This window comes from Elephas maximus, chromosome 25, assembly GCF_024166365.1.
Source record: "Elephas maximus indicus isolate mEleMax1 chromosome 25, mEleMax1 primary haplotype, whole genome shotgun sequence".
Lineage (NCBI taxonomy): Eukaryota > Metazoa > Chordata > Mammalia > Proboscidea > Elephantidae > Elephas > Elephas maximus.
The window spans coordinates 31,787,636-31,810,549 of NC_064843.1; the positions used below are offsets into that span (position 1 = coordinate 31,787,636).

Below are 22,914 nucleotides of genomic sequence, written 5' to 3' on the forward strand. Positions count from 1 at the left end.
CCATTAATAATTGGCATGTGGAATGTACAAAATACGAATCTAGGAAAATTGGAAGTCATCAGAAATGAAATGGACCTGGGGACCACAGTCTAGGGGGACATCTAGGTCAACTGGCACAACATAGTTCAAAAAGAAAATGTTCTACATCCCACTTTGGTGAGTAGTGTCTGGGGTCTTAAAAGCTTGCGAGTGGCCATCTCACATATATCTATTGGTCCTACCCCACCTGGGGCAAAGGAGAATGAAGAAAACCAAAGACACAAGGAAAATATTAGCCCAAAGGATGAAAGGGCAATATGAACCACAGACTCTACCAGCCTGAGGCCAGAAGAACTATACGGTGCCCAGCTATCACTATGGATCACTCTGACAGGGATCACAATAGAGGATCCCAGATAGAGCTGGAGTAAAATTTAGAACAAAATTCAAACTCACAAAAAAAGATCGGACTTACTGGTATGACACAGACTGGAGAAACCCCAAGAGTATGGCCCCTGGACACCCTTTTAGTTCAGTATTGAAGTCATTCCTGAGGTTCACCCTTCAGCCAAAGATTAGACAGGTCTTTAAAACAAACAATAATACATGTAGTTCAACCACGTATACAAGCCTAATGGGCACATGAGCCCAGTGGCAAGGACAAGAAGGCCGGAAGGGATAGGAAAGCTTCATGAATGAAAATGAGGAACCCAAGGTTGAGAAGGGGAAAGTGCTGACACATGATGGGGTTGGCAACCAATGCCACAAAATAATAAGTGTACTAATCGTTTAATGAAAAGCTAATCTGCTCTGTGCCTGACCCAAGCCATGGTATTTTCAATCGCCTCATATGCATGTGAAAGCTGGACAATGAACAAGACTGAAGAAGAACTGTGAAAGGCCTTTGAATTATAGTATTGGTGAGGAATACTGAATATACCATGGACTGCCAGAAGAATAAACAAATTGGTCTTAGAAGAAGTACAGCCAGAATGCTCCTTAGAAGCAAGGACTTTGTCTCATATACTCTGGACATGTTATCAGGAGGGACCAGTCCCTGGAGAAGGATATCATGCTTGGTAAAGTAGACGGTTGGTGAAAAAGAAGACCCTCAATGAGATGGACTGACCAGCGGCTGCAACATTAGGCTTAAATGTAACAAAGATTGTGAGAATGGCACAGCACTGGGCAGTGTTTCATTCTGTTGTATGCAGGGTCACTATAAGTCAGAATTGACTTGATGGCATGTAGCAACAACATAGCTTAAGACTATGTTTTATTTCTGTTAATGCAAAGCAATTCCTCGTAACTCATCTTTTTCAATGTTCTCTATTCTCATTTGTTCATTATTCCAAGTAAATATCAAAATTATTTTATCACTATCCCTCCAAAAATACTTTTTTTTTTTTAGTCTTCCACTATGCTTGCCTTAGATGTGTACTTTTAAAAACAATTGATTTCTGGAGAACAACTGGACAAAAGATTTTTACAGATCACCTGGAAGAATCAGCAAGGGAGACTGGGCACTAAACAGTAGTAAACAAAATCATGTTGAGTACAAGGATTAGATGTGGGTGCTGATTAATGGATGAATGCCATTTGGAGAGAAGCCTCTGGTAGTATCCTAACAGGTCTCTATCCTTAAGGCTGTTTAGAACAACTATTTCATTTTGTTGTTATTTTTGATCAATGGCTTATGTGGAGATATACAGAAGGCAAACTTAACTAATGTCATAGAACACAAAGCTTAAGGAGCTTGAAGTGAACACACCAGCCGGCAGAATCAATTCACAAAGTTCCTGACAGGCAATAATGATGGAAAAAAATCTAACAGAAGGAAAGTCACCTGGGATCCACATGAAGAACTGCACTGAACTTAAAAAGCAAGGGCAGAAGTGTGGGATGGGAAAGACACAAGTTTAGCTTGAGTGCAGGCAGAGAAGGGATTTGATGGTTTTAGTCAACTGCAACTGCAATACAAATCAGAACCATAAGATAGTTCTGCCAGGACAGAGACTATTTCTTATGCATTTCAGGATGCCCAGCACCTGGCATACTCCCTGGTCCACCACAGAAACTTGGCAGATGCCTGCCAGAGAAGGAACAGAGGCAAGTAGCTGCCAAAAATGTTACTGTGGCTGCTTAAAAGAAGTATAATGTAAAATTACCAAGTGGTTCATGCTGATGAGATGACCCTAAAAGTTTGTGACCTGTTATGGGAACTCTACCTTAGGAGGGTTATGGAAACTAATTCAGGAAAGCAACCAAGATTACAAGGAGGCTAGATATCCTCTTGTAGGAGAATTGGCTGAAATTCTTTCTCATTCTCAGTTGACATCTTCTAAGTCAGAGCTGCCAAGTAATGGGATAGGGTTCTTTGGAAGGTTAGATCCTTGTCACTGGAGGTAGTCAATAAAGGCGGATATAAAAAAAAGTCAAGAATGAGACGGGAAAACAGACTATACCTTTAGGCTCCTTCCAACTTTGAGATTGTTCTTCTAAATATGTGGTCTCAACTCAATATTTTTAAATTTATAAAATTATCAAAACAAACAGAGTCAACCTGTGAGTAGGAAAACATCACAAAAATACCACTGGGGTCTTGCGGACTCAAAAATAAGGCTGACCTGGGTCACACTCCCAGCGACACTATTTACTGGCTGTGTGACCATGGACAATGTATCAACAAATATTAATTGGGCACACACTACCTGTCAGTCACTGTGCTAGGTACTGAGGATATAATAACAAAATGAAACTCACTGTCATTAAGTTGATTCTGACTCATAGGGACCCTAGAGAACAGAGTAGAACTGCCCTGTAGGATTTCCAAGGAGCAGCCAGTGGATTTGAACTGCTGACCTTTTGGTTAGCAGCTGAGCTCTTAAACACTGTGCCACTGGGACCCCAAGGATATTTTGGAGCTCCAAGCCTACAGGAATATAAACAATCTATGACGTGCAATTAATTGTAAGGATGCCCAGTACTGCCCAATAAAAATGCCCATGAGAACACAGAGCCTGGGGTCCCAACCTGGTCAAGGGAGTTCTAAGCCTGTGTTTCCTTATCTTACTAGCTGAATTATTTTGAGAATTAAAAGAGATAATAAATATAACGTGCCTAACAATGCTTGGCACATAGTATGTGCTCAATGAATTTAGGTACTCTCAAGTGTGTTATGCTATAACCAAAAAAAAAAATTTCTTCTCTTTTTGTTGAAAAGTACCTGCCTACTTACAGTAAGCACACATTTACTCTTTGCAGGGATTAGGCAAGCCTTAGCAACAGATGACTCATACCTGGGGGAAAAGATCAAGTTAGAGAGCAATGTGAAAGCAATAAAGCAACTTATTAAAACCGTAACCTAGGCTGAGATGGGGTCATTGATTCCCTCTGGTATGATGGAGAGTATTCTGCTAGCCTGCCCGTGTACCTTTGCTTCAAACCAGCAGGATGTTCTCCTTCAACAACAGAAGGAATTAGCAAGTGACCAGCAAAGTTCAATAACGACAGAAAAGCAACAGAAACCGATGAATTCAAACACAGTGGTGTATCCGGGGTACTGCACCAGCCCCGGGCGTGTGGTACCACTGAACTGTAGCTATTAACCCGGTACAGCCCAACATCCTTTCTCAAGCATGGGTTAACAAGCTTGACTTGTATTTCTGAGCTGATATTATGGTAGAGTTATCTAAAAGAGGGGTGTCAGATGATTGGACAGAGACGCAGTTTCGGTGCTTGCTACAGGTGCCATTTTCCACAGATATGCTGCTGGCCATACCAGGGTAATAGAAACTGCTCGGTAGCATCACATCCCCAGGGCTGATGCAACACCTGCCATACCCTTGTTACGCCTCTGGCAACCATAAAACCAGCAATCACCGCCCAGGCTCTGGGCTGGCTGGGAGAACAACATGGCTCTCCCTCACAGTTCTCAAAGTGCAGCCCTATGGAGGTGGCTCAAAATTCTTTCCGAGGCCTGCAAGATCAAAACTATTTTTGTAACAATACCAAGACATTATTTGCTTTTTCTACTCTTGTTCTCTCAAGAGAATACAGTGAGGTTTCTAGAGAGCTATGGAAACCCTGGTGGCGTAGTGGTTAAGTGCTATGGCTGCAACCAAAAGGTCAGCAGTTCAAATCCACCAGGTGCTCTTTGGAAACTCTATGGGGCAGTTCTCTGTTCTATAGGGTTGCTATGAGTCGGAATCAACTCGATGGCAACGGCCGCTCCACCGGGGATGTGATGGTATCATTGTCCTGATGGCTAATGGAATGTGTGCCTGTGTATTCTTGTGTTTCCTAGAATTTTCTAAGAACTTTGGGGTACTCAATTTAAGAGTCCAAAGGGGTCCTGAGACCGAAAAGCTTGAAAACCACTAACCTAAATAGTGCAGAAAAGAACTACTAAAGGATTTATAGGGAAACGGCACATTCTACTCAACAAGATGTTTGGAGGAAAAGATCACACAGTGCATAGTACAGGCTGCATAAGGAGAATTGTCAATTGAATCTGAAATGCAGCCAAATGAAGAGAGGCATTTTGGGTATGCGATCAAAATGACAACTGCATATATGGGAAAATAAAATTTGAATGTTTCTGATCTCAACTGGAAAGTTTCATTCAAATATGCTCTAGCAATTGTCATCTTAACTGCAGAATGCTGGTCTAGAGAATTATAAAGACACTGCATCAGTAAGAATTGAAGAGCTCAAGGTTAAAACACAATGTAGTTTCCTAGCCGCTTTTTGACATGAAACAGAAAAAAATAGGTTCTTCATGCATAATTTCAATTTTCAAATGTTGAGATGTTCCAACACTAAAAAGTACACAAATTCTGACTGAATGGAAAACACTGTTGATTTGAAAAAAAAAAAAATCAATTTTTTTAAAAACAGTTTGTCAATTGTAACACTAGAGCATCAGTGCTACATAAGACGTAGATGGTGAACCTAACTTGCAGAAACTCATTACTCTAAGTTGACAGAAGTACACCTACCAAGTGGACAAAAGGCAGTATTGTAAATTGAATTTCTACATTTTCCAGTGTTATCAACCTACAGCCTAACTTCCTCATACGTAACACCTCCTTCGGTTCTGAGGGGGAAATGTAATAAAGACGTCGTTGACTATATGAGGTCTCTCATGTTCACTGAGCACCTACAGCATGGCGGATACAGAGACAAATAAGACACAGTCCATCTCCTAAAAGGAACAGAGTTTAATGCGGTAAAGAAATAACAAAACAAATAGCAAAAGTGTTAAAGATCAATCACAGCCATTGTGGGAAAGAATATAGCTGCTGGTGAGGCAATAAAAGGACACAGTGGGAAATGTGGCAGTAGCTACCAATGTCTAAAATGCACATCCCTTCAGTCCAGGAATTCTACATTTAGGTATCTATCCTATAGAAATACACATACACGAAGACACACGTACAAGAAGGTTCATTGTAGCATTGTGTATAAAAATCAGCATTTAAAATAACCAAATGTCTATCAATAGAAAAACAACTAAATCATGGTATATCCAACCCATGAAATATTACGTGCCAGTCAAAAAGAATGAGGTAGATATGTATGTACTAACATGCAGAGATCTCCTATAACTCTATGCTATGTGGTCAAAGAAGCTGAGGTACAGCATGGTTTAAGTAGATAAAATAGATTTGCATATATATGTAAATAAGTATACAGAAGATGGTATGTAAATAAGCATGCAGAAAAAGATCTAAAAGGGTCCTCACAGAATTATTCACAGGAGTTAGCTCTAGGGAGAGAAATGGAAAAGGGATCAGTGCAGTGAAGGAGAACTTGCTTTTTATTCTAATCATGCGCTGCTGGTATTTTTTACAATGACAATCTATTTATGTATTATTTGTGTAATTAAAAACACACACACATGCAGAGTGCAGTGTGTGACAAGTGCTACCATATGGTGAAGGCAGGGCTTTTAACTGGTTTGTTCTGGAATAAACCCCTGCTGTGAATTTGCATTTCTAACAAGTTTCCTGCTGGGAATTTGCATTTGTACCCCAGATATACTGAATCCAAATCTATATTTTTAACAAGATCCCCCAGGTGATTCTTATGTATAACTTCCTGGGAACTTGTGAGAAATGCAAATTCTCAGCAGGGGTTAGAAGCAGACCAAAGGGGTTTGAAGCCCTGGGTGAACTGAAGGTCAGCACAAAACCTGATAGGACACTGGTGTTGAGTAAGCTAAACTGTGATCTAGCTACTCCTACTGTGAAACAGGCTGTGACCCCAGGTCCAGTGCCCAATTTCTCCTGGCTCCTCATCCACAGTACAGGAAGAACACAGTGGACTGCCCTGGTCTCACAGAAGCTCCATGAAGACTGGATCCTTAATGCCCTATGGGACCTCTGTGCCTCTGTTCATGCTATTCACACTGCCTGCCATGTCTTTCTGTGTCCTTTTCTGCCTATTAAAATCAAAGTCACTCTTCAAATCCCAGGTCAAATATCACCTCTTCCATGAAGCCCTCAATAGCCCTCAACTTGGTATTCACTGTTTCTTCCTCCATGTCCCATAGCATTGTTTGTATCTCTTTTAAGGTGTACATTTCCTTCTACCTTGCATTTACAGTGGGTACCCCTAGTAACCTATAAACTTAACTGAACAGTGTACCGTTCAACTCTTAATTGCCTAGGGGCTGTGGGCATATTAAAATTCATTAAAAGTGTGTGTCCTAGCGGGGAGAAACACTGGCGGGGAGAGCACAAGGGTTCAGAACATTGAGATCTGTATAAACATGGAGATCCCTTTAGTTAGGATGCAAGACTGACTAAAAGATACCAGGTTCCTCACTGCAGCAATTCACGGTGCACGAAGTGCTAGTGTAGTAACAATCATATTAGCTACCATTTCAAGAGCGCCTACTGTGTGCCAGGTGCTAGGCAAAACACTCAAATACTCTCATCTGATCTTCACAACAACCCTGTGAGGGCGGCAATATTTCCTTATACAGATAAGAAACATGAAGCTAAGAAAGAGGAAGTGACTTATTCAAGGTTATGTGGAAGTCACATCCATCTACCTCCAAACCTTTCGACACTTTCTTAACAGTAAACTTATCACAAATGGCAGCCATGGTCAGTTCTGTTTGGGCTTCGTCATGGACTAAACTGTGTTCCCCAAAAATATGTGTCAACTTGGTTAGGCCATGATTCCCAGTATTGTGTGGTTGTCCTCCATTTTGTGATTGTAATTTTACTACGTGTTGTAAATCCTAATCTCTGCCTGCGGTTAATGAAGATTAGATTTTGTTAAAGAGGATTAGGGTGGGATTGCAATACCCTTACTAAGGTTACATCCCTGATCCAATGTAAAGGGAGTTTCCCTGCAGCATGGCCTGCACCACCTTTTATCTTACAAGAGATAAAAGGAACGGGAAGCAGGCAGAAAGGGGGGGAATCTCATACCACCAAGAAAGTAGCACTGGGAGCAGAGTACATCCTTCGGACCCAGGGTTCCTACACAGAGAAGCTGCTAGTCCAGAGGAAGATTGATGACAAGGATCTTCCTCCAAAGCCAACAGAGAAAGCAGTCCTCTGGAGCTGATGCCCCGAATTTGGACTTCTAGCCTACTAGACTGGTGGGAAAATAAACTTCTGTTTGTTAAAGCCATCCACTTGTAGTATTTCTGTTACAGTAGCACTAAATGACTAAGACAGGCTTTGAGAAAAATAGCGCAAGAAAGAGTTCATATCGCAGGCTTGATCTGTAGAAGGGCCTGCTTGTAGGGCTGGCCCTTGGCTGGTATCTGGGAATTTTGCTTTTGAAATATTCCCTAAGTGATAAGGCTGCTTTGCTCACCTAGGGCACTGAACACCTGCTTTCCTTCTGGGAGCCTGGAATTTTGGTAGTTGTGGCTGGCAGAGAATGCCTACATGACCAACTCCCAATAAAAACCCTGGACTCCAAGCTTAAATGGGTTTCTCTGAGTGGAAACCACTATGCACGTGCTGATGCATTTCACTGCTCGAGAAAGAAGCATGTCTGTCTGACACCTTCATGGGGAGGGAGGAAACAGAGGAAAACTGCATGGATTTCTCCAGACTCTGCCTGATGTGTCTATTTCCCTTGCTGATCCTATTGTATACCCTTTTGCTGTAATAAACCATAGCCTTGAGTACCACTGCCTCTAAGTCCTACAAGTCCTTCTAGTGATTTCCTGAACATGTGGGTAATCCTGGGACTCCCAAACTAAATCCCAAAAGCCAAAGTAAACAAAACACACACATGAAAACCAAAACCACCTCAGTGGAGAAAGGGTGTATACACATCAGCAAAACAGGGTCTTACTTCTCTGGATTGTCTGGAAACTTAATCCGCAACTCTTGGTTTTTGTACGATCTCTTTTCAAACGTGAGGATCATTTTCTTCACTGAGCTTTCATCCAGTGGTTCCTCCTGGTACAAAGGGACAAATGCAACAAGTTCAGTTCACAGGGATCTCATTCATTATCTCATGAGTCGAAATCGACTCGGCGGCAGTGGGTATCACCACTTCTTTCCTGTGTTCCTCACTAGGCTTGTATGTTCTGCCACACTCTGCCATTTACCTCTCTGGGTTAAATGTATAGTTCACACTTTGTCTCCCCCACTAGAATAAGGGCTAAGGGTCCTTATTCTAGTCCACATATGCTCCTTTGTGTTTTTCTGGGTGTCTCACATAATGCCCAGTATCTACAGTACAGGAAATTCATAAGGAGTTAAAGGCTCATTAACGCAACAAATATTTCTTGAGCGCAGAGTATGGTACACAGAAAGCAACAATCTTTGATATTATATAATATCTATCTTGTCCTTCGCCTTTGTTGTACAGGTAAGCTAAGACCTAGGTTAAGAAGAACTTGTTCAAGGTCAAACCCTGAGTCAGCAATAGTGCCTCTTAGTCTTTCCCCCACACCAGTGATTGGTCCACAGGCCAAATCTGACCTACTACCTATTCTTGTACAGCCCACGAGCTAAGTGCAGTTGTTTGTTAGCTATAGTCACTACTTTGCATTTCTAACACATTACCATGTCTAGTCCTCACCAGCTGCTAAGAAGAGACAAGTGTGTGGAATCCTGACAGAACATCGAGAATTTAGTATTCTTGCCCATAGGAAGCATAAAAAAACAAGACTATACATAGTTTTCTTACTTCATACAGTGGAATACTACCTACCAAGGTAAATAAAGAGAACTTTTTATTGAAAACAGAATCATTTCTCCCCCAAAATCTACACACTGCAGAAATGTTTTCCAGTTTAACTTAATGTGCTGCAATGCACTCTGCCTCTCTAACACTCTCTCAATTTCCGGCTTCCTAGCTTTGCAGCCATTGACCGTAACTCACACCTAAATGCAATAAAGAAACTATTACAAGAACCCGAAATGGATCCTTTTGGAAAACAGAGTCATCCCATAATTTTCTAAGTATTCAAAAATGTTAGCGATTATTTTATTATTAAATTTTTATTTTCATATATTGGATTTTAAGTGGGAGATACCTATAAACTCATTTTGGGCATGATGTATTTTTTAGATTACATCAATGACTCCTGGGCCTTGAGGTACTCTGCTGGACTCCAAACACCTCCCCAGGGTCTACAGTTTAGAGAGGCTCCTGGACATGTAAAAACTGAAGTCAGCATCCTGGATCAGTCAGGACTCAGAACCTAGCTTCCACTACTTACTGGACATGTGGCAATGTTACTTCCCTGAATATATTCCTTAAGCCCTCTAAGTCCAATTGATTCTACCTCCATGGGCATTTAAAATTGCATAATCCTTCACATGGCTTATGAGAAGATCTTGCCCAGATAACCTTTCCAACTCTAAACTGGGGCATATACCCCTGTTGCTGAGCCACGTCTACTTCTTCACAGTGCTTGGCACATAGCAGGCACCCAGTGAGGACCTACAGGTAGGAAGGTAGATGGGAAACGTGGGAGGGAGGAAGATGTTATCTTTCAAGGTCATAAACCAAAAAACCAAACCCGTTGCCATCAAGTCAATTCAGACTCATAGCGACCCTACAGGACAGAGTAGAACTGCCCCATAGAGTTTCCAAGGAGCACCTGGTGGATTCCAACTGCAGACCTTTTGGTTAGGAGCCATAGCACTTAACCACTATGCCACCAGAGTTTCCTTCAAGGTCATCAAGAGACCTAAAGAAATGATATACACTAGACTGTTTTGTAAAAAAAACTATACGATAACTATATTATGTTAATGTAAGCCATTACTGTTATTATTAGCAGTAGGCACAGTGTACCCCACATACCACTAGGCTTTAATTAAAATAATCTAAATTTCTAGGAATGGGTTAAATCACTTTCAAGTGACCTCGATATCCACTGCTTTTACTTCCATTAGCTAACATCTTGCCTACCCTATACAAAAACCATACCAGTGTTAATACAGCTCTCATGGGATTTCCAAAGTCCTAGCTTCTCCAGGATTTGGCCTTCCCTCCTTTAATTCCTCTCCAACACTGGGGGAAAACTAAATTATCAGTCTTAGTCATCGGCCACAGCTGTATCTCCAATAGCTCAACGTCAGAAGCCAGAGGTAGATTTCAGAAAGATGGTGTTAGTGAAGTAGCACAAAAAGGACAATAATATTTTACAAGTTCATGTGACTTTACAGGGGCAACCATCACTTGCTTTTCACAAAATGGGACTTTGGTAGCAGTGAGAAAATAACTCCTGGACTTGAAGGCTTCCATGTGTCATTTCCACAAAGCGATCTCTTTTTCCCTCTCCCTTAACAGAAGGGCTGGTCTCACATTACATTTCTGTCTCGCAGGCTAGAAACCACTTACCCATGACAGCTACTATCCTAATCCTCCGGTACCAGCCTTGCCCTACACGGGAATTATACCTGCCAATTAACTGCTGCTCCAGGGCTAACAGATTGAACAGAGGCTGGTGAGGAGGGCCGGTGGATGTGCTATACATACTGTTTGTCTAAGCCCTGGCCGTGCTGTTGCTCTCAGAAACGAAATTCAGAAATTCAGGACTGTCTCCCACCACAGATTTTCAAAGCGTCATCATCTTTTAAGAGCAGACCTCCCAAATTAGCACCAGTACAAAGCCTAACGAGGAGAGAGGTATTGTCATAACACAGTAAAGACCTTTTTGGAATATGAATCCATTTTTCTTTTTTTCCCTTCTCAGATTCACACTCCAGCTTTTAAATCCAAACTTAGCATCATGTCTTTGAGGGAACCAAAAAAAACAGCTGGCTCTATAAGAATCTATTTCCATAATTCATATTGAACAAAATGCCAGAGTGAAATAACACACAAGTTAACTTAAGGATTTAAAAAGACACAACGGTAAGGTCATTTTATTTTTAATCACTGATATTTTACCTCTAATCTTTTCAGCTTCATCCATTTATTCATTTGATAAACACTTATTAAGAGTCTGCCAAGAGCTAGGCACCATTCTGAGTGCTAGAGATACAGCTGTGAACAAGACAGAGCCAGTCCCTGTTTCCATGGAACTTATATTTCACTGGGGGGAAGGGACACAAATGAGTAAGCAAATAAGAATTTCAGATCAGAAGTGCTGCAAAGTCAGTATACAGAACAACGTGATAAGAGAATGAGAGAATGACATGGGGGGCTACCTCATAGATAGGAAAGCTCTCTCTAATGAATAAACATCCAAGCTGAGACCTTGCTGAGAAGAAACCAGCCATGCAAAGCATAAGGGGAGACCATTCCGGCAGACGACATAAAAGTAAAAAGGGCCAGAGGCAGGAATGAGTGCAAAGGTCTCAAGGCATCTCCTTCCCCAAACTATATTTTTTCAGTCACACCTAAATACCAAATCCCATAGTTTTGTCGTGGATTTCTCCACCTTTGTTGCTTTGCTAATGCCATTTCCTCTGCCCAAAAAGTCCTTCTTCTATTTGTTTGACTGATAAAATTCTACTCTTCTTTCAAAGACTAGATCAAATGCCAATTCACTAGTTCAAAAACCTAAGCACCTTCTATGAGACCCCTTGTAGGAAGCCCTCTCTGACCCTCCCCAGTCAATACCAATAGCCCCTTCCTGTCTGTTCCCACAGTTTAGTGCTTTGGTCTCAATGACAGCCCATGCTCCAGAATCATTTCAAAACTGTACCTGGAATGTTCTTTACACTTTATGAAGTACTTTCTCAACTCCATTATCCCACTTAACCATCACCTCAACACTGAAAAATAAGTATTCTTAACTCTATCTTACAAAGCTGGAAAGCTCAGAGAAGTATTTGGCCCAAAATTACACTCTACAGCTACTGTGTCAGAGCCAGCCATCTCAGCCCCCACCCCATCTCTGCACATTACCTCTTCCTCTTCCTCCTCCCCCTCTCTATCAATAATCTGAAGCAGCCTTTTTTTGTCATCATCAGCTTCTTCTACCACAGTCATTTCCTCTTCCCGATGGCGGCCGCGCTCTCGCTCTCGTGTACCAGCTTGCTTCCGACGCATTTTCAGCTCCTCCTCTTCATCATCCCGGGGACGTTTTGTACCCCTGTTGGGCTGAGAGAAAAGAAACACAGGATTTTAGAACCAAAAAAAAAAAAATTTTTTTTAAGGGTATATAAAAAAAAATAGGCAGCAGGTATTCTAAGAGCCTTGAAGAATTCCCTAACAACTAAAAGGCGCAATAACATACAATTTCTCCCACAAAACACAGTAAAGCTTTGAGTGGTTATTTTTCAGACCTTTAAAGATTCTATAAATATACCGTTAACATCATCTACAAGTTAGTTGAATTTTTTTTAACATGCTAATTTTTATCACTGCACTGAATTTCCTGTGTATTCAGAAACTGCAAGAAACAAAGCCACTTTGAGATGGCAACACTGGGTTAGGTTCGTTTACTTAGCACATAATTTGAATTCACGTCTAAGAAAGATCACAAAGCCTTTTTACAGACACTTGCAAGTTTCAGAGAATATTACATATGTGACTCAAAAAGGTCAGCTACACTCCAAATACCTACTTCACCCAAGAATAAAGGCGCAGAGGTCAAGTAAGTATTACCCAAAGTCACATAATCCACAGCACTGCTGAGAACAGAGCTGGCACTTCTTGGCCAGGGTTCATTCTACCATACTATTAGGACCTCATTTTGCCTTTTACATCATAATCCATGGGGGAGTTCTTAGAGTTGCTTTCCATTAAAATTAGAATAAAGCAGAGCACTACCGAAAGAGGCTTCAGACCTGAGGAGAACTTGCACAGCACCAGACTTCAAACAGCCCAAGGCCTCTACTCAGCTCAACTATTGCGGCAACTTAAGCACATCATTTAACCTTTCTAAGCCTTAGTTTCCTCATCTGCAAATGGAGATTACAACTCTTTTCCCTGTGAACTTTATAAAGTTGCTTCTGAAGTCAAAGAACCACCCTGATTATAACAGTACTAAGCAAATGCATAAAATTATCACTACAAGGTAATCCACATAATTCTGTCTCCCCAAACACAAAACATCCGTGTTAGGCTCCTTGCTGAGCTTCTCTTTATCTGTTACAATAACTGCACCCACCAACAGTGTGTTAGGTACAACGTGGTACGTTACTGCCAAACGTAAAAAAATGCCACTTTCCCTGCCAGCCTGCTAAGTTGTCTGGTAATAACAGACAAATTTCTGTTATACATGTTACACATCTCACCTTGTGACTCTGAAACCACACAGTTACCGAACTCCACTATCCCAGTAGTGGAAAGTCATTCCCCTTTATATTCATGTATCCTGCTGGTTCCACATACCAGGTGCTTCAGTAAGTCTAAACATATGACATTGCTTAGGGAATTTACATTACACAATTTGGTTTGTGGGGCGCCACCTGCTATTTTTTACTCTGCTCCCAGTCTCCCTGGGATGGATTATAATTTCATATGATCACACGCTATTTCCATACCCACTGCCATGGAGTCGATCCCTACTCATAGCGACTCTCTAAGACAGAGCAGAATTGCCCCATAGGGTTTCCAAGGCTGTAAATTTTTATAGAAGCAGACTGCCACATCTTCCTCCTATTTCCATAAGCACAAAAATTATAAAAATCTATTACTACCATTACTGGTCTACCTTAAAAAAAAAAAAAAAAGGAAAGGAAAGGTGTCAGTAACCTCAAACTACAAGAAAAAGGAGGTGAGAGTTTTCATAAGAGAAAGGGAAAGGAAGGCAGGCTTCAAACTTGAAATCTGTAGCTCCCCAGCAGGTAAGGAACTTCAGCCCCTTGGGAGCCCTAATTCTTTCAGGCTCATAAAAGAAGCCCTGCTGTGATTCTGATTAGCGTGAGCCTGCTGCAGCAGCCAAGTCAAGGCATGAGCTCTATAGGTCTCCACGGAAAGGAGATTTCTGGATTGTTTATCTCTGAGGGCATAGGGAAAAGGCAGTAGACCACAATTAAAAAGAGAAAGCTAACTACCACCATGGTTAAGAAATGCAAAATGGAAATAACATTAGCAATGTCTCTTTTGAACACATCTTCAAACCCACTTTTTTGAAACAAACATTTCAGAGGTCAGGGGAGAGTTTCACTTTCAACTTTAACAATTTCCACTGAAATAGCACTTTCTTTCTACAGAACTTAAAGTACCTCCTTTAATCTCTAACACATCTCTAGGGAGAAGTTAACAATTCTATTTTATAAGCAAGGAGACAGGACAGCCAAGGGTCTTTAATAAACTCCTGCAAGATAATACTGGTCCCTTCTAAACGCTGAACCTAATTTCTGGAGAGGTTGCTAATCTTACATGATTCCAGGACCCTAAGTGTGACAGATGCGAGAGACTTTCAGGCAAGAACACGTATCCATAAACTTAAGCCACATGAGACTTCAGCTAACGTTCATTCAACAAATCACTTATTACAGAATTCCAGGCATGAAGGGTCCTAAGGTAATCAGCTGCTCCAGTAGCAGCCCCAGGCTTCCATGAGAAAAAAAAAAAAAGAGTTATGTTTAAATGGGGAGACAAGGATAGACAGAGCCAGTGTGGATTCTTGAAACACGAATAGCTTTGTCAACCTTTATAGTCTAAGCACACGTCCCTAAGAGGGCTCTAGGGATCCCTCTAGGTTCACCAACTATTTCTCCAAACCTTTTCCCCCTCACACAGGGTATCTTAGTCATCTAGTGCTGCTTTAAGAGAAACACCACAAGTACATGGCTTTAACAAACAGAAGTTTATTCTCTCACAGTCCAGTAGGCTAGAAGCCCAAATTCAGGGCGCTGGCTCAGTAGGAAGGTCCTTGTCACCAAGTCTTCCATTGGTCTGGGAGCATCTCAGTGCAGGAACCTCGAGCTGCTTTCTTGGTGGTATGAGATCCCCAACTCTCTGCTGGCTTCTTTTTCCTTTTATCTCTTGTAAGATAAAACGTGGTGTAGGCCACACCCCAGGGAAACTCCCTTTACGTTGGATCAGGGATGTGACCTTAGCAAAGGGTGTTACAATCCCACCCTAATCCTCTTTAACATAATATTACAATCACAAAATGGTGGAAAACCACACAGTACTGGGAATCATGGCCCAGCCAAACTGATACACACATTTTGGGGGGGGGGGGGGGGCACATAACTCAATCCATGACACAGGGTATTCAGCTTCAGCACCTCTCATGACAACTCTATGGCAGAATCCATTAGAACACTCTAATATGGCTGTTTCACCAACATATCAGCTCCCATGGCCATCTCCAACAGACAGGTAAGCGTTCAAGGGCCCTGATATATTTTAGTTCAGCATTTTTCTCCTTCAAGGTAAAATCTTAAGAACTTCTGCTCTTCTTTCTTCTTAACCCTCGATTGCCTCTTTTTCAAACACTAATATTCCAAAAAGAAAAGTTTCTACTCATTTCTGAAATTTGACCACCCTGAATAATCAAGGTTAGGATTTCTTTCTTCAACAAATATTTATTAAGTGTCAACTATGTATAAAGCAAGGAGCCCTGGTGGTGCAGATGTTAAACACTTGACTGCTAACTGAAAGGCTGGTGGTTCAAGCCCACCAGCTGCTCTTCGGGAGAAAGATGTGGCAAAACCTTATGGGGCAGTTCCACTCCATCCTACAGGGTGTCTGTGAGTCAGAATCGACTCAGTGGCAATGGCTTTGGTTTTTTTATGTATAAGGCACTGTGTTGTGTACTAGGGACATAAGTGCGAAGAAGACAAACAATGCTTTGCAACCAAAGGGCTTAAGAGTCTAGAACAGAGCTGAAAAACTGAAATATAATACAAGTCAGCTGTAATTTTAAATTTTATACTAGCCACATCTAAAAAAATTTTAAAAACACAAGTGGTGAAATTCATTTTAATAACATTTTATTTAATCCAATACGATCATTTCCTCATGTAATCAATATAAAAATTTACTAATATGATATTTCACATTCTTTTTTTCATACCAAGTCTTCAAAATCTGGTATATATTTTACTTTTATGGTATATCTCAATACAGGTTAGCCACATTTGAAGTGTTCAATAGTATGGTAGGTAAGTGGCTACCATACTGCATAGCACAGGTCTGGGGAATTTCCATTTTGAGAGATTCCTGTTCTCTGATAAAGCCAAAATGAAATTGCCTTTCTAGTGACACTGAATGAAATACAGAGTCATATAAAGCTGAAGTCCCGACTGTTTGTGAAGGGTTCATGCTAAAAATTGTGAAGTTAACACACTGACCTGAAAATAAACTTCTACATTTTATTTATCAAATATTCACCCGAGAGCAATCAGTTATATAAAATAAAGCAAGAATATGTGAGCAGGCAAGCTGCTCAAAGCTGTCAAACTGATTTCACTAGAGAAGAGCCAAAGGGCTCTTGACCCAGAAAGGGAACATAAGACTCACAGCCTGTCAAAGAGGCCAACAGCTCAGTCCTGAATGTTCCTTGTGTCTTACACAACCAATCCCAAGAGGCTTAAGCTATTCTTATCAGTGATCTTTACAGATTAATTTGCTTTGGTATTTGAAAGGTGTTTGGAATCCTTTAAGATGAAGGAATGACAAAAGAAACTCTTCTTTATAAAGTCATTTCTCTGCTTCTGCTGCCTTCAGGACTAGAGAAAAAATGATTAACTCTTAACTTTGGATGTACCAGAACATCAGTCTTTAAGGGTTTTCACAACCGTCTACGTTCCCTGCCTTACTCCAAATTGGTGGTGAGTGATATATATGCTTATTAAGCATTTGCCACCACCCAACCACACACTGGCAGCCTTTCTAGGATACAAAAAGGATTCTTGCTTATGCAAACTTACAGTAGGCTTCAAGACTAGACAGGTGATACCTTTAATTTCCAATAATCTTGAAGCCTATTGTATGTGCATGTGTGTATTTGAGTATATATCCATCCACCAACCATCCCTCTGGAAAGAGAAATCAAGACATCTCCATGAAAGCTTTGAAAGAGTTAAAAAAAATTAAATAAGCAATCTCCCTAGGATACTCCCTGTGTACCCAGACAATATCTAACCTAAGCTTTAGGTTTCATTTTTTCCTCTCCCTTTTTTTTTTTTTGTAATTAAAAAGCAATGAGAAGCTGTAGCTATAATGAGGGGCTGTGGGAACATGCTGTTATACTGGGCTCAAAGTAATGTACCATAGGAAGAGGCTACATCACCAGAACGAATCCTAAATTAAAACTCCACTATGACACCAACTCCATTTCCTCAGAGCATGAGATCTATATTATCGCATTTATGGTCTGTCTCAACCTCAATTAGACTTTGGGTGGGGAGGGGGGAAGAAAGGCGACTTCTATAATAAACAATAATGGTATCATTATGATAAATTATGAATACACATAGTGCAATTATAAATGTGAAAAGCATATTTGTACCAGGATATTGTGTTGAGGGGAGTTCAATACAGCTCAACATTCCAAGATTCCTGGTTAAGAAAGTAGGTAATTCATAAAGGGTACATTAATGGAAGAAAAAATGCCCAACTCTATTAAGGAAATAGAAAAAGGCAAAGGAAATGTTCTATAGTCTTATAAGCCAGGAATTCTTCACCTAGCACTACAGAGCTCAGATAACTTCAGAAAATGTCCTTCCAACTAGGGCATACGTGCTGTTCCCTAAATATCGAACGACGGAAAAGACTCAAGAAATCGAAGCTAGAAGAAAGAGATAATCTAGTTTATCCCTTTCTTTATAGAAATAGGGAAATCTGAGCCCAATGCATTTAAGCAACTTGTGTGTGCTCACTGTCAGATTACAGACTTGGCAAGAATACAAAGCTCCTAGTTCCCAATATGGTGCTTCTTCTTCATATTAACTCAAGGCTGGATGGAAAGAAAAGAATACGGGGATGTTGAAGAAATGACAAGTAAATAAACAAATAAATAAACAAACAAACAAAAAATAGAGAGTCGTGGAGTCAGATTTTCCTAAATTCAAATCCTGGCCTCTCTACTTACCAGCCCTGAAAAGTAACTTACCATCTCTAGGCTTGAGTTTTCTCAGTTTATAAACTGGAAGCAATACCACTTTCATATAGACATTTATGTACATAAAAAATGATGTTTCTAAAAGGCCAACCACAGTTTAGCCCATAGAAGACAGTACACACAGCTCTGTCCCTCTCTTTGACACATTTGATTTCAAATCAAAGAACCTCAAGTTTGGAAAAGACCTTGACCATTAATCATTACATTTTAAAATGAGGACCCCTTTTTAATGTTAAAATATTTGGCAGAACCCTCCCCTCTCCAGCTGCACTTTTTAGTATCCAATGACTGAGAAAAGACACAATGACAACAAATTACATCATGTATTTGGTAATACTGTTTGTTGAATTTATGTTTTAACCCCCACATTTACATGAGATTATTTATTCATTCTACAGAAAATGCTTGCATACATCTGGATTCACAATCTCTTGGGAGGATTCTGAGGTGCTAAAGGTCAATAAACTTGGATCTAATCCAATCACCTACCTGAGATCTGAATCCCCTTTAAAACATCTCAGCCATGCAGAACCTGGGGCTTTCCTAACACCTCTGGTGGCCACAAACTTACCTCCTTTCCTAAACTGTGTACCCTCCATCTTCGGATCACTCAGTTAGAGTTGATTAAATTGAGCAGGAACCTTTCAATTTACAATTTCCTTCCCTGGTCCCTAATCTTTCTCTTTGAAGCCATATAAAACAGGTCTAGTTCCTCTCTCACATTAAAATATATATATATTTAGATTATTTCAAGACAGTAATCTTATTTATTTCTTCCAATCCCACTGCCTTTTCTTTTTCAGAATAAACAACTTCAGTACTGGGGAAGGAGGGTACAACACAGGGGAGAAGAGGAGGTATATACCTAATTAAATTCCTTCCTACCGTTATTTTGGAATTACCTCATTTTAAAGCTTTCTGAGACCTCTTGAGATAATCAAGCAGATGCAATGTCACAAACCCAAGCTCGTGGACTGACTGGTCTAACCAATCTGAAATGCTCAGAAATCATCTGCTGTTAACCTCTCTTGATTATCTTCTGTCAAAATAAAAGGGAGTTTTTGAACACTGATTTTTACCAGATGGTAGTGAGTGGCCTGACCCAGAAGTAACGGAAGAGCTGCAGTAATGAGTTTTTTCCCTGCCTTTGCTGGCTGCACAATTTACTGGTGACATTTTACAACTAGGACTTCTGGCGCAATCAATATTTGCAGGCATGAAAGCTGCCAAAGTTAACATCAAGGCTCCCCTGCAAATTTGTTTAAGGTACCAGAACTCAAAAAGCTTACGGTCTCTAATGCTGCAACTACCATCGGCCAAAGTTCATAATTGGGGATCAAAATAATTAAAACCCCGAAAATTCCACCCATCTCAAAAGGGTTGCTGTGAGGATTAAATGAGATGCCTTAGAAAGGAGCCCTATGAACCTAAAAAAGTACTATACCAATGTAAAGGATTATCATCATAGTTTTGGAAAATATCTGAGTGAAAAATTCCAGATATTTATGGATAATTATGCTTCTCCAAAAGTTGCAAGGGTAAAGCTTCAAGGAAAAAAAAAAAAAAAGAATGAATTATGGCAATCTACTACCTTTTTACTGGAAGTATTGTTAGCAAGAATGCCTCGAAATTCCAAAGAAAGTAACTGCAAAATATGAAACAGAACCCCCATTTACTTAATTCCCAATTAAAAAAAAAAGTTCCAGATACTGGGACCACAGTAACTACGGGAGAAAAAAAATTTTTAAGCCATGTCCACAACGGCAGGCAGGGAAGGATGCCAATGTATTAAAAATCAAAATTATCAACAGTCTCACTTATGATCTATAATCTGATTGGATGACAAGATGGGTAAGATTTATGATTTAAATCACTAGTCATGAAAATTCTACTTAATTTTTCCTACCCCCCCCCCAATTTCTTATTCCTTGTTAAAGCCTGAATATATATTCATCTCACCTGCAAAGGGTGTGCGGTTTTCTTTTTAGAAGTACAACCTATACTTTTACGGCCATGATTTACTGTGACATCTTCTCTGATTAATTCTGCAGCTATATCAGAAAACTGAATGTTGATTCGGTTTCTTTATTTATCAAAGCTAACAGAAGCAGATACTTGTAAAATCACTGGAAAGTAAATGATCTCCATTTTAACAGGCCTATTATGAATATTTTTTTGTCAGCTCACTAGAACCACCATCATCATTCATTCATTCAGGAAGTGTTTACTGAGCTAATAGAGCCCGAGTATCACTCTATCAGGTGCTGAAGGGAATATCAGACAGCAACCCAACAACAACAACAGAATTGCACTGATCTGAAAGAAGTAACATAATACAATGCAAAGAGCATCAGACCAATAATCAGAAATCTCTGGGTCTGAGTGACTCACTTAAGAGTCCTATGGCTTCAGACGAGTCATTTCATTTACCAGCGCTGCATTTACAACAACTCTGGGCCTCTGCCCTGCTACCTCGCACAGTTGTCTTTCATCAGATAAAGAAATAGCATGATTAAATAAGATAAAAATAGAGCATTTGGAAAAGAAAACAGCCTAGAACTCAATTTTTCTTAATGTCTACAACAGGTTTTTAAAAAATTACTTAAAACTAGCTTTTGACAAAGGATAATAAGCAGATGATCACAAAAGAAAAAATACACTAAATAGCCCATAAGCATATAAATAGGGGCCCAACTTCATCAGAAATCAGAGAAATGCACATTAAAACCATGAGCTACCATTAGAATGGAAAAAAAAAATTTTTTTTTTCACAATATCAAGTGTTGGTTGGAGAAACAGGAATTATTAAAACTTTTCATGAAAGTGTAAATGAGTTATTCGGTAATACTTCATAACACTGAAGATGTCTATAAACCAAGCCAAACAAACCAAATGCCATCAAGTCAATTCCCCACAGGGTTTTCAAGGAGCAGCTGGCGGATTCAAACCGCCGACCTTTTGGTTAGCAGCTGTAGCTCTTAACAACTGCGCCACTAGGGCTTATAGTCTATGATTATCCCAGCAGTTCCACTGCCAGGTGTATATACATTTGAGAAATTCTCACACATATGCACAAGAAGAGCCCCCATTTACTTAAAAAAAAGAAAAAAAATTCATTTATTTTAATGGATACACACATTTGTAATCATAAACAAACTGAAAAACAAGCATAGGAATAAAAATCAGCAAATCAAGATAGTGATTACTTCTAAGGAGGGCAAACAGAAATGGGATTAGGGAGGGCCTAATCACAGAAGTTTTCCTCCAATCCCGATGCCTGGTTCTTCATATAGTCAGTCCAGTTTCTCTACTTGCTCAGCAAACAGACTCAATAAGTATGGTGAAAGGACACAACTCTGACTCACACGTTTCCTGATTTTAAACCATGCAGTATACCCCTGTTCTGTTTGAATGACTGCCTCTTGGTCTATGCACAGATTCTGCCTGAGCACAATTAAGTGTTCTGTAATTCCCACTCTTTGCAATATTATCAATAATTTGTTATGATCCACACAGTTGAATGTGATATGCAGATGACACAATCTTGCTTACTGAAAGTGAAGAGGACTTGAAGCACTTGCTGATGAAGATCAAAGACCACAGCCTTCAGTATGGATTACACCCCAACATAAAGAAAACAAAATCCTCACAACTGAACCAATAAGCAACATCACAGAAAATACTGAAGTTGTCAAGAATTTCATTTTACTTAGATCCATAATCAACGGTCAAGGAAGCAGCCGTCAAGAAATCAACAATATATTGCACTGGGCAAATCTGCTGCAAAAAACATCTGTAAAGTGTTCAAAAGCAAAGATGCCACTTTGAGGACTAAGGTGCGCCTGACCAAGTCATGTGTTTTAGTTATCCGGTGCTGCTATGACAGAAATACCACAAGTGGATAGCTTTAACAAACAGAAATTTAATTTATTCTCTCACAGTTTAGGAGGCTAGAAGTCCGTATTCAGGGTGCCAGCTCCAGGGGAAGGCTTTATCTCCCTGTCAGCTCTGGGGAAAGGTCCTTGTCATCCAATCTTTCACTGGTCTAGGAGCTTCTCCGTGCAGGGACCCCAGGTCTAAAGGATGTGCTCTTTTCCCGGCTCATCTTTCTTACTGGTATGAGGTCCCTCTCTTCTCTGCTCACTTCTTTTACATCTCAAAAGAGACTGACTCAAGATACAAGATAATTCTGTAGACTGAGTCCTGCCTCACTAACATAAAAAAAAACCAAATCCACTGCCGTTGAGTCCCAAATCCACTGCCGTTGAGTTGATTCCGACTCATAGCGACCCTATAGAACAGAGTAGAACTGCCCCATTGAGTTTCCAAGGAGCGCCTGGCAGATTCGAACTGCTGAACTCTTGGTTAGCAGCCCTAGCACTTAACCACTATGCCACCAGGGTTTCCCCTCATTAACATAACTGCCTCTAATTCTCTTTCATTAACATCATAGAGGTTAGGGT

The 22,914-nt window shown here is 40.3% G+C and overlaps 1 protein-coding gene across 1 annotated transcript in view; it reads right to left on the reverse strand.

The window, feature by feature from the left end:
• The window catches only part of CTNNBL1 (catenin beta like 1), a 219,832-nt gene that overhangs the window by 154,334 nt on the left and 42,584 nt on the right, over positions 1-22,914 (reverse strand). The window contains exons 2-3 of the mRNA XM_049869635.1: positions 12,331-12,525; positions 8,308-8,414 (exon numbers count right to left, since the gene is read on the reverse strand). Coding sequence (XP_049725592.1) covers positions 8,308-8,414; positions 12,331-12,525 — 302 coding nt within the window. The remainder of the gene's footprint in view (positions 1-8,307; positions 8,415-12,330; positions 12,526-22,914) is intronic.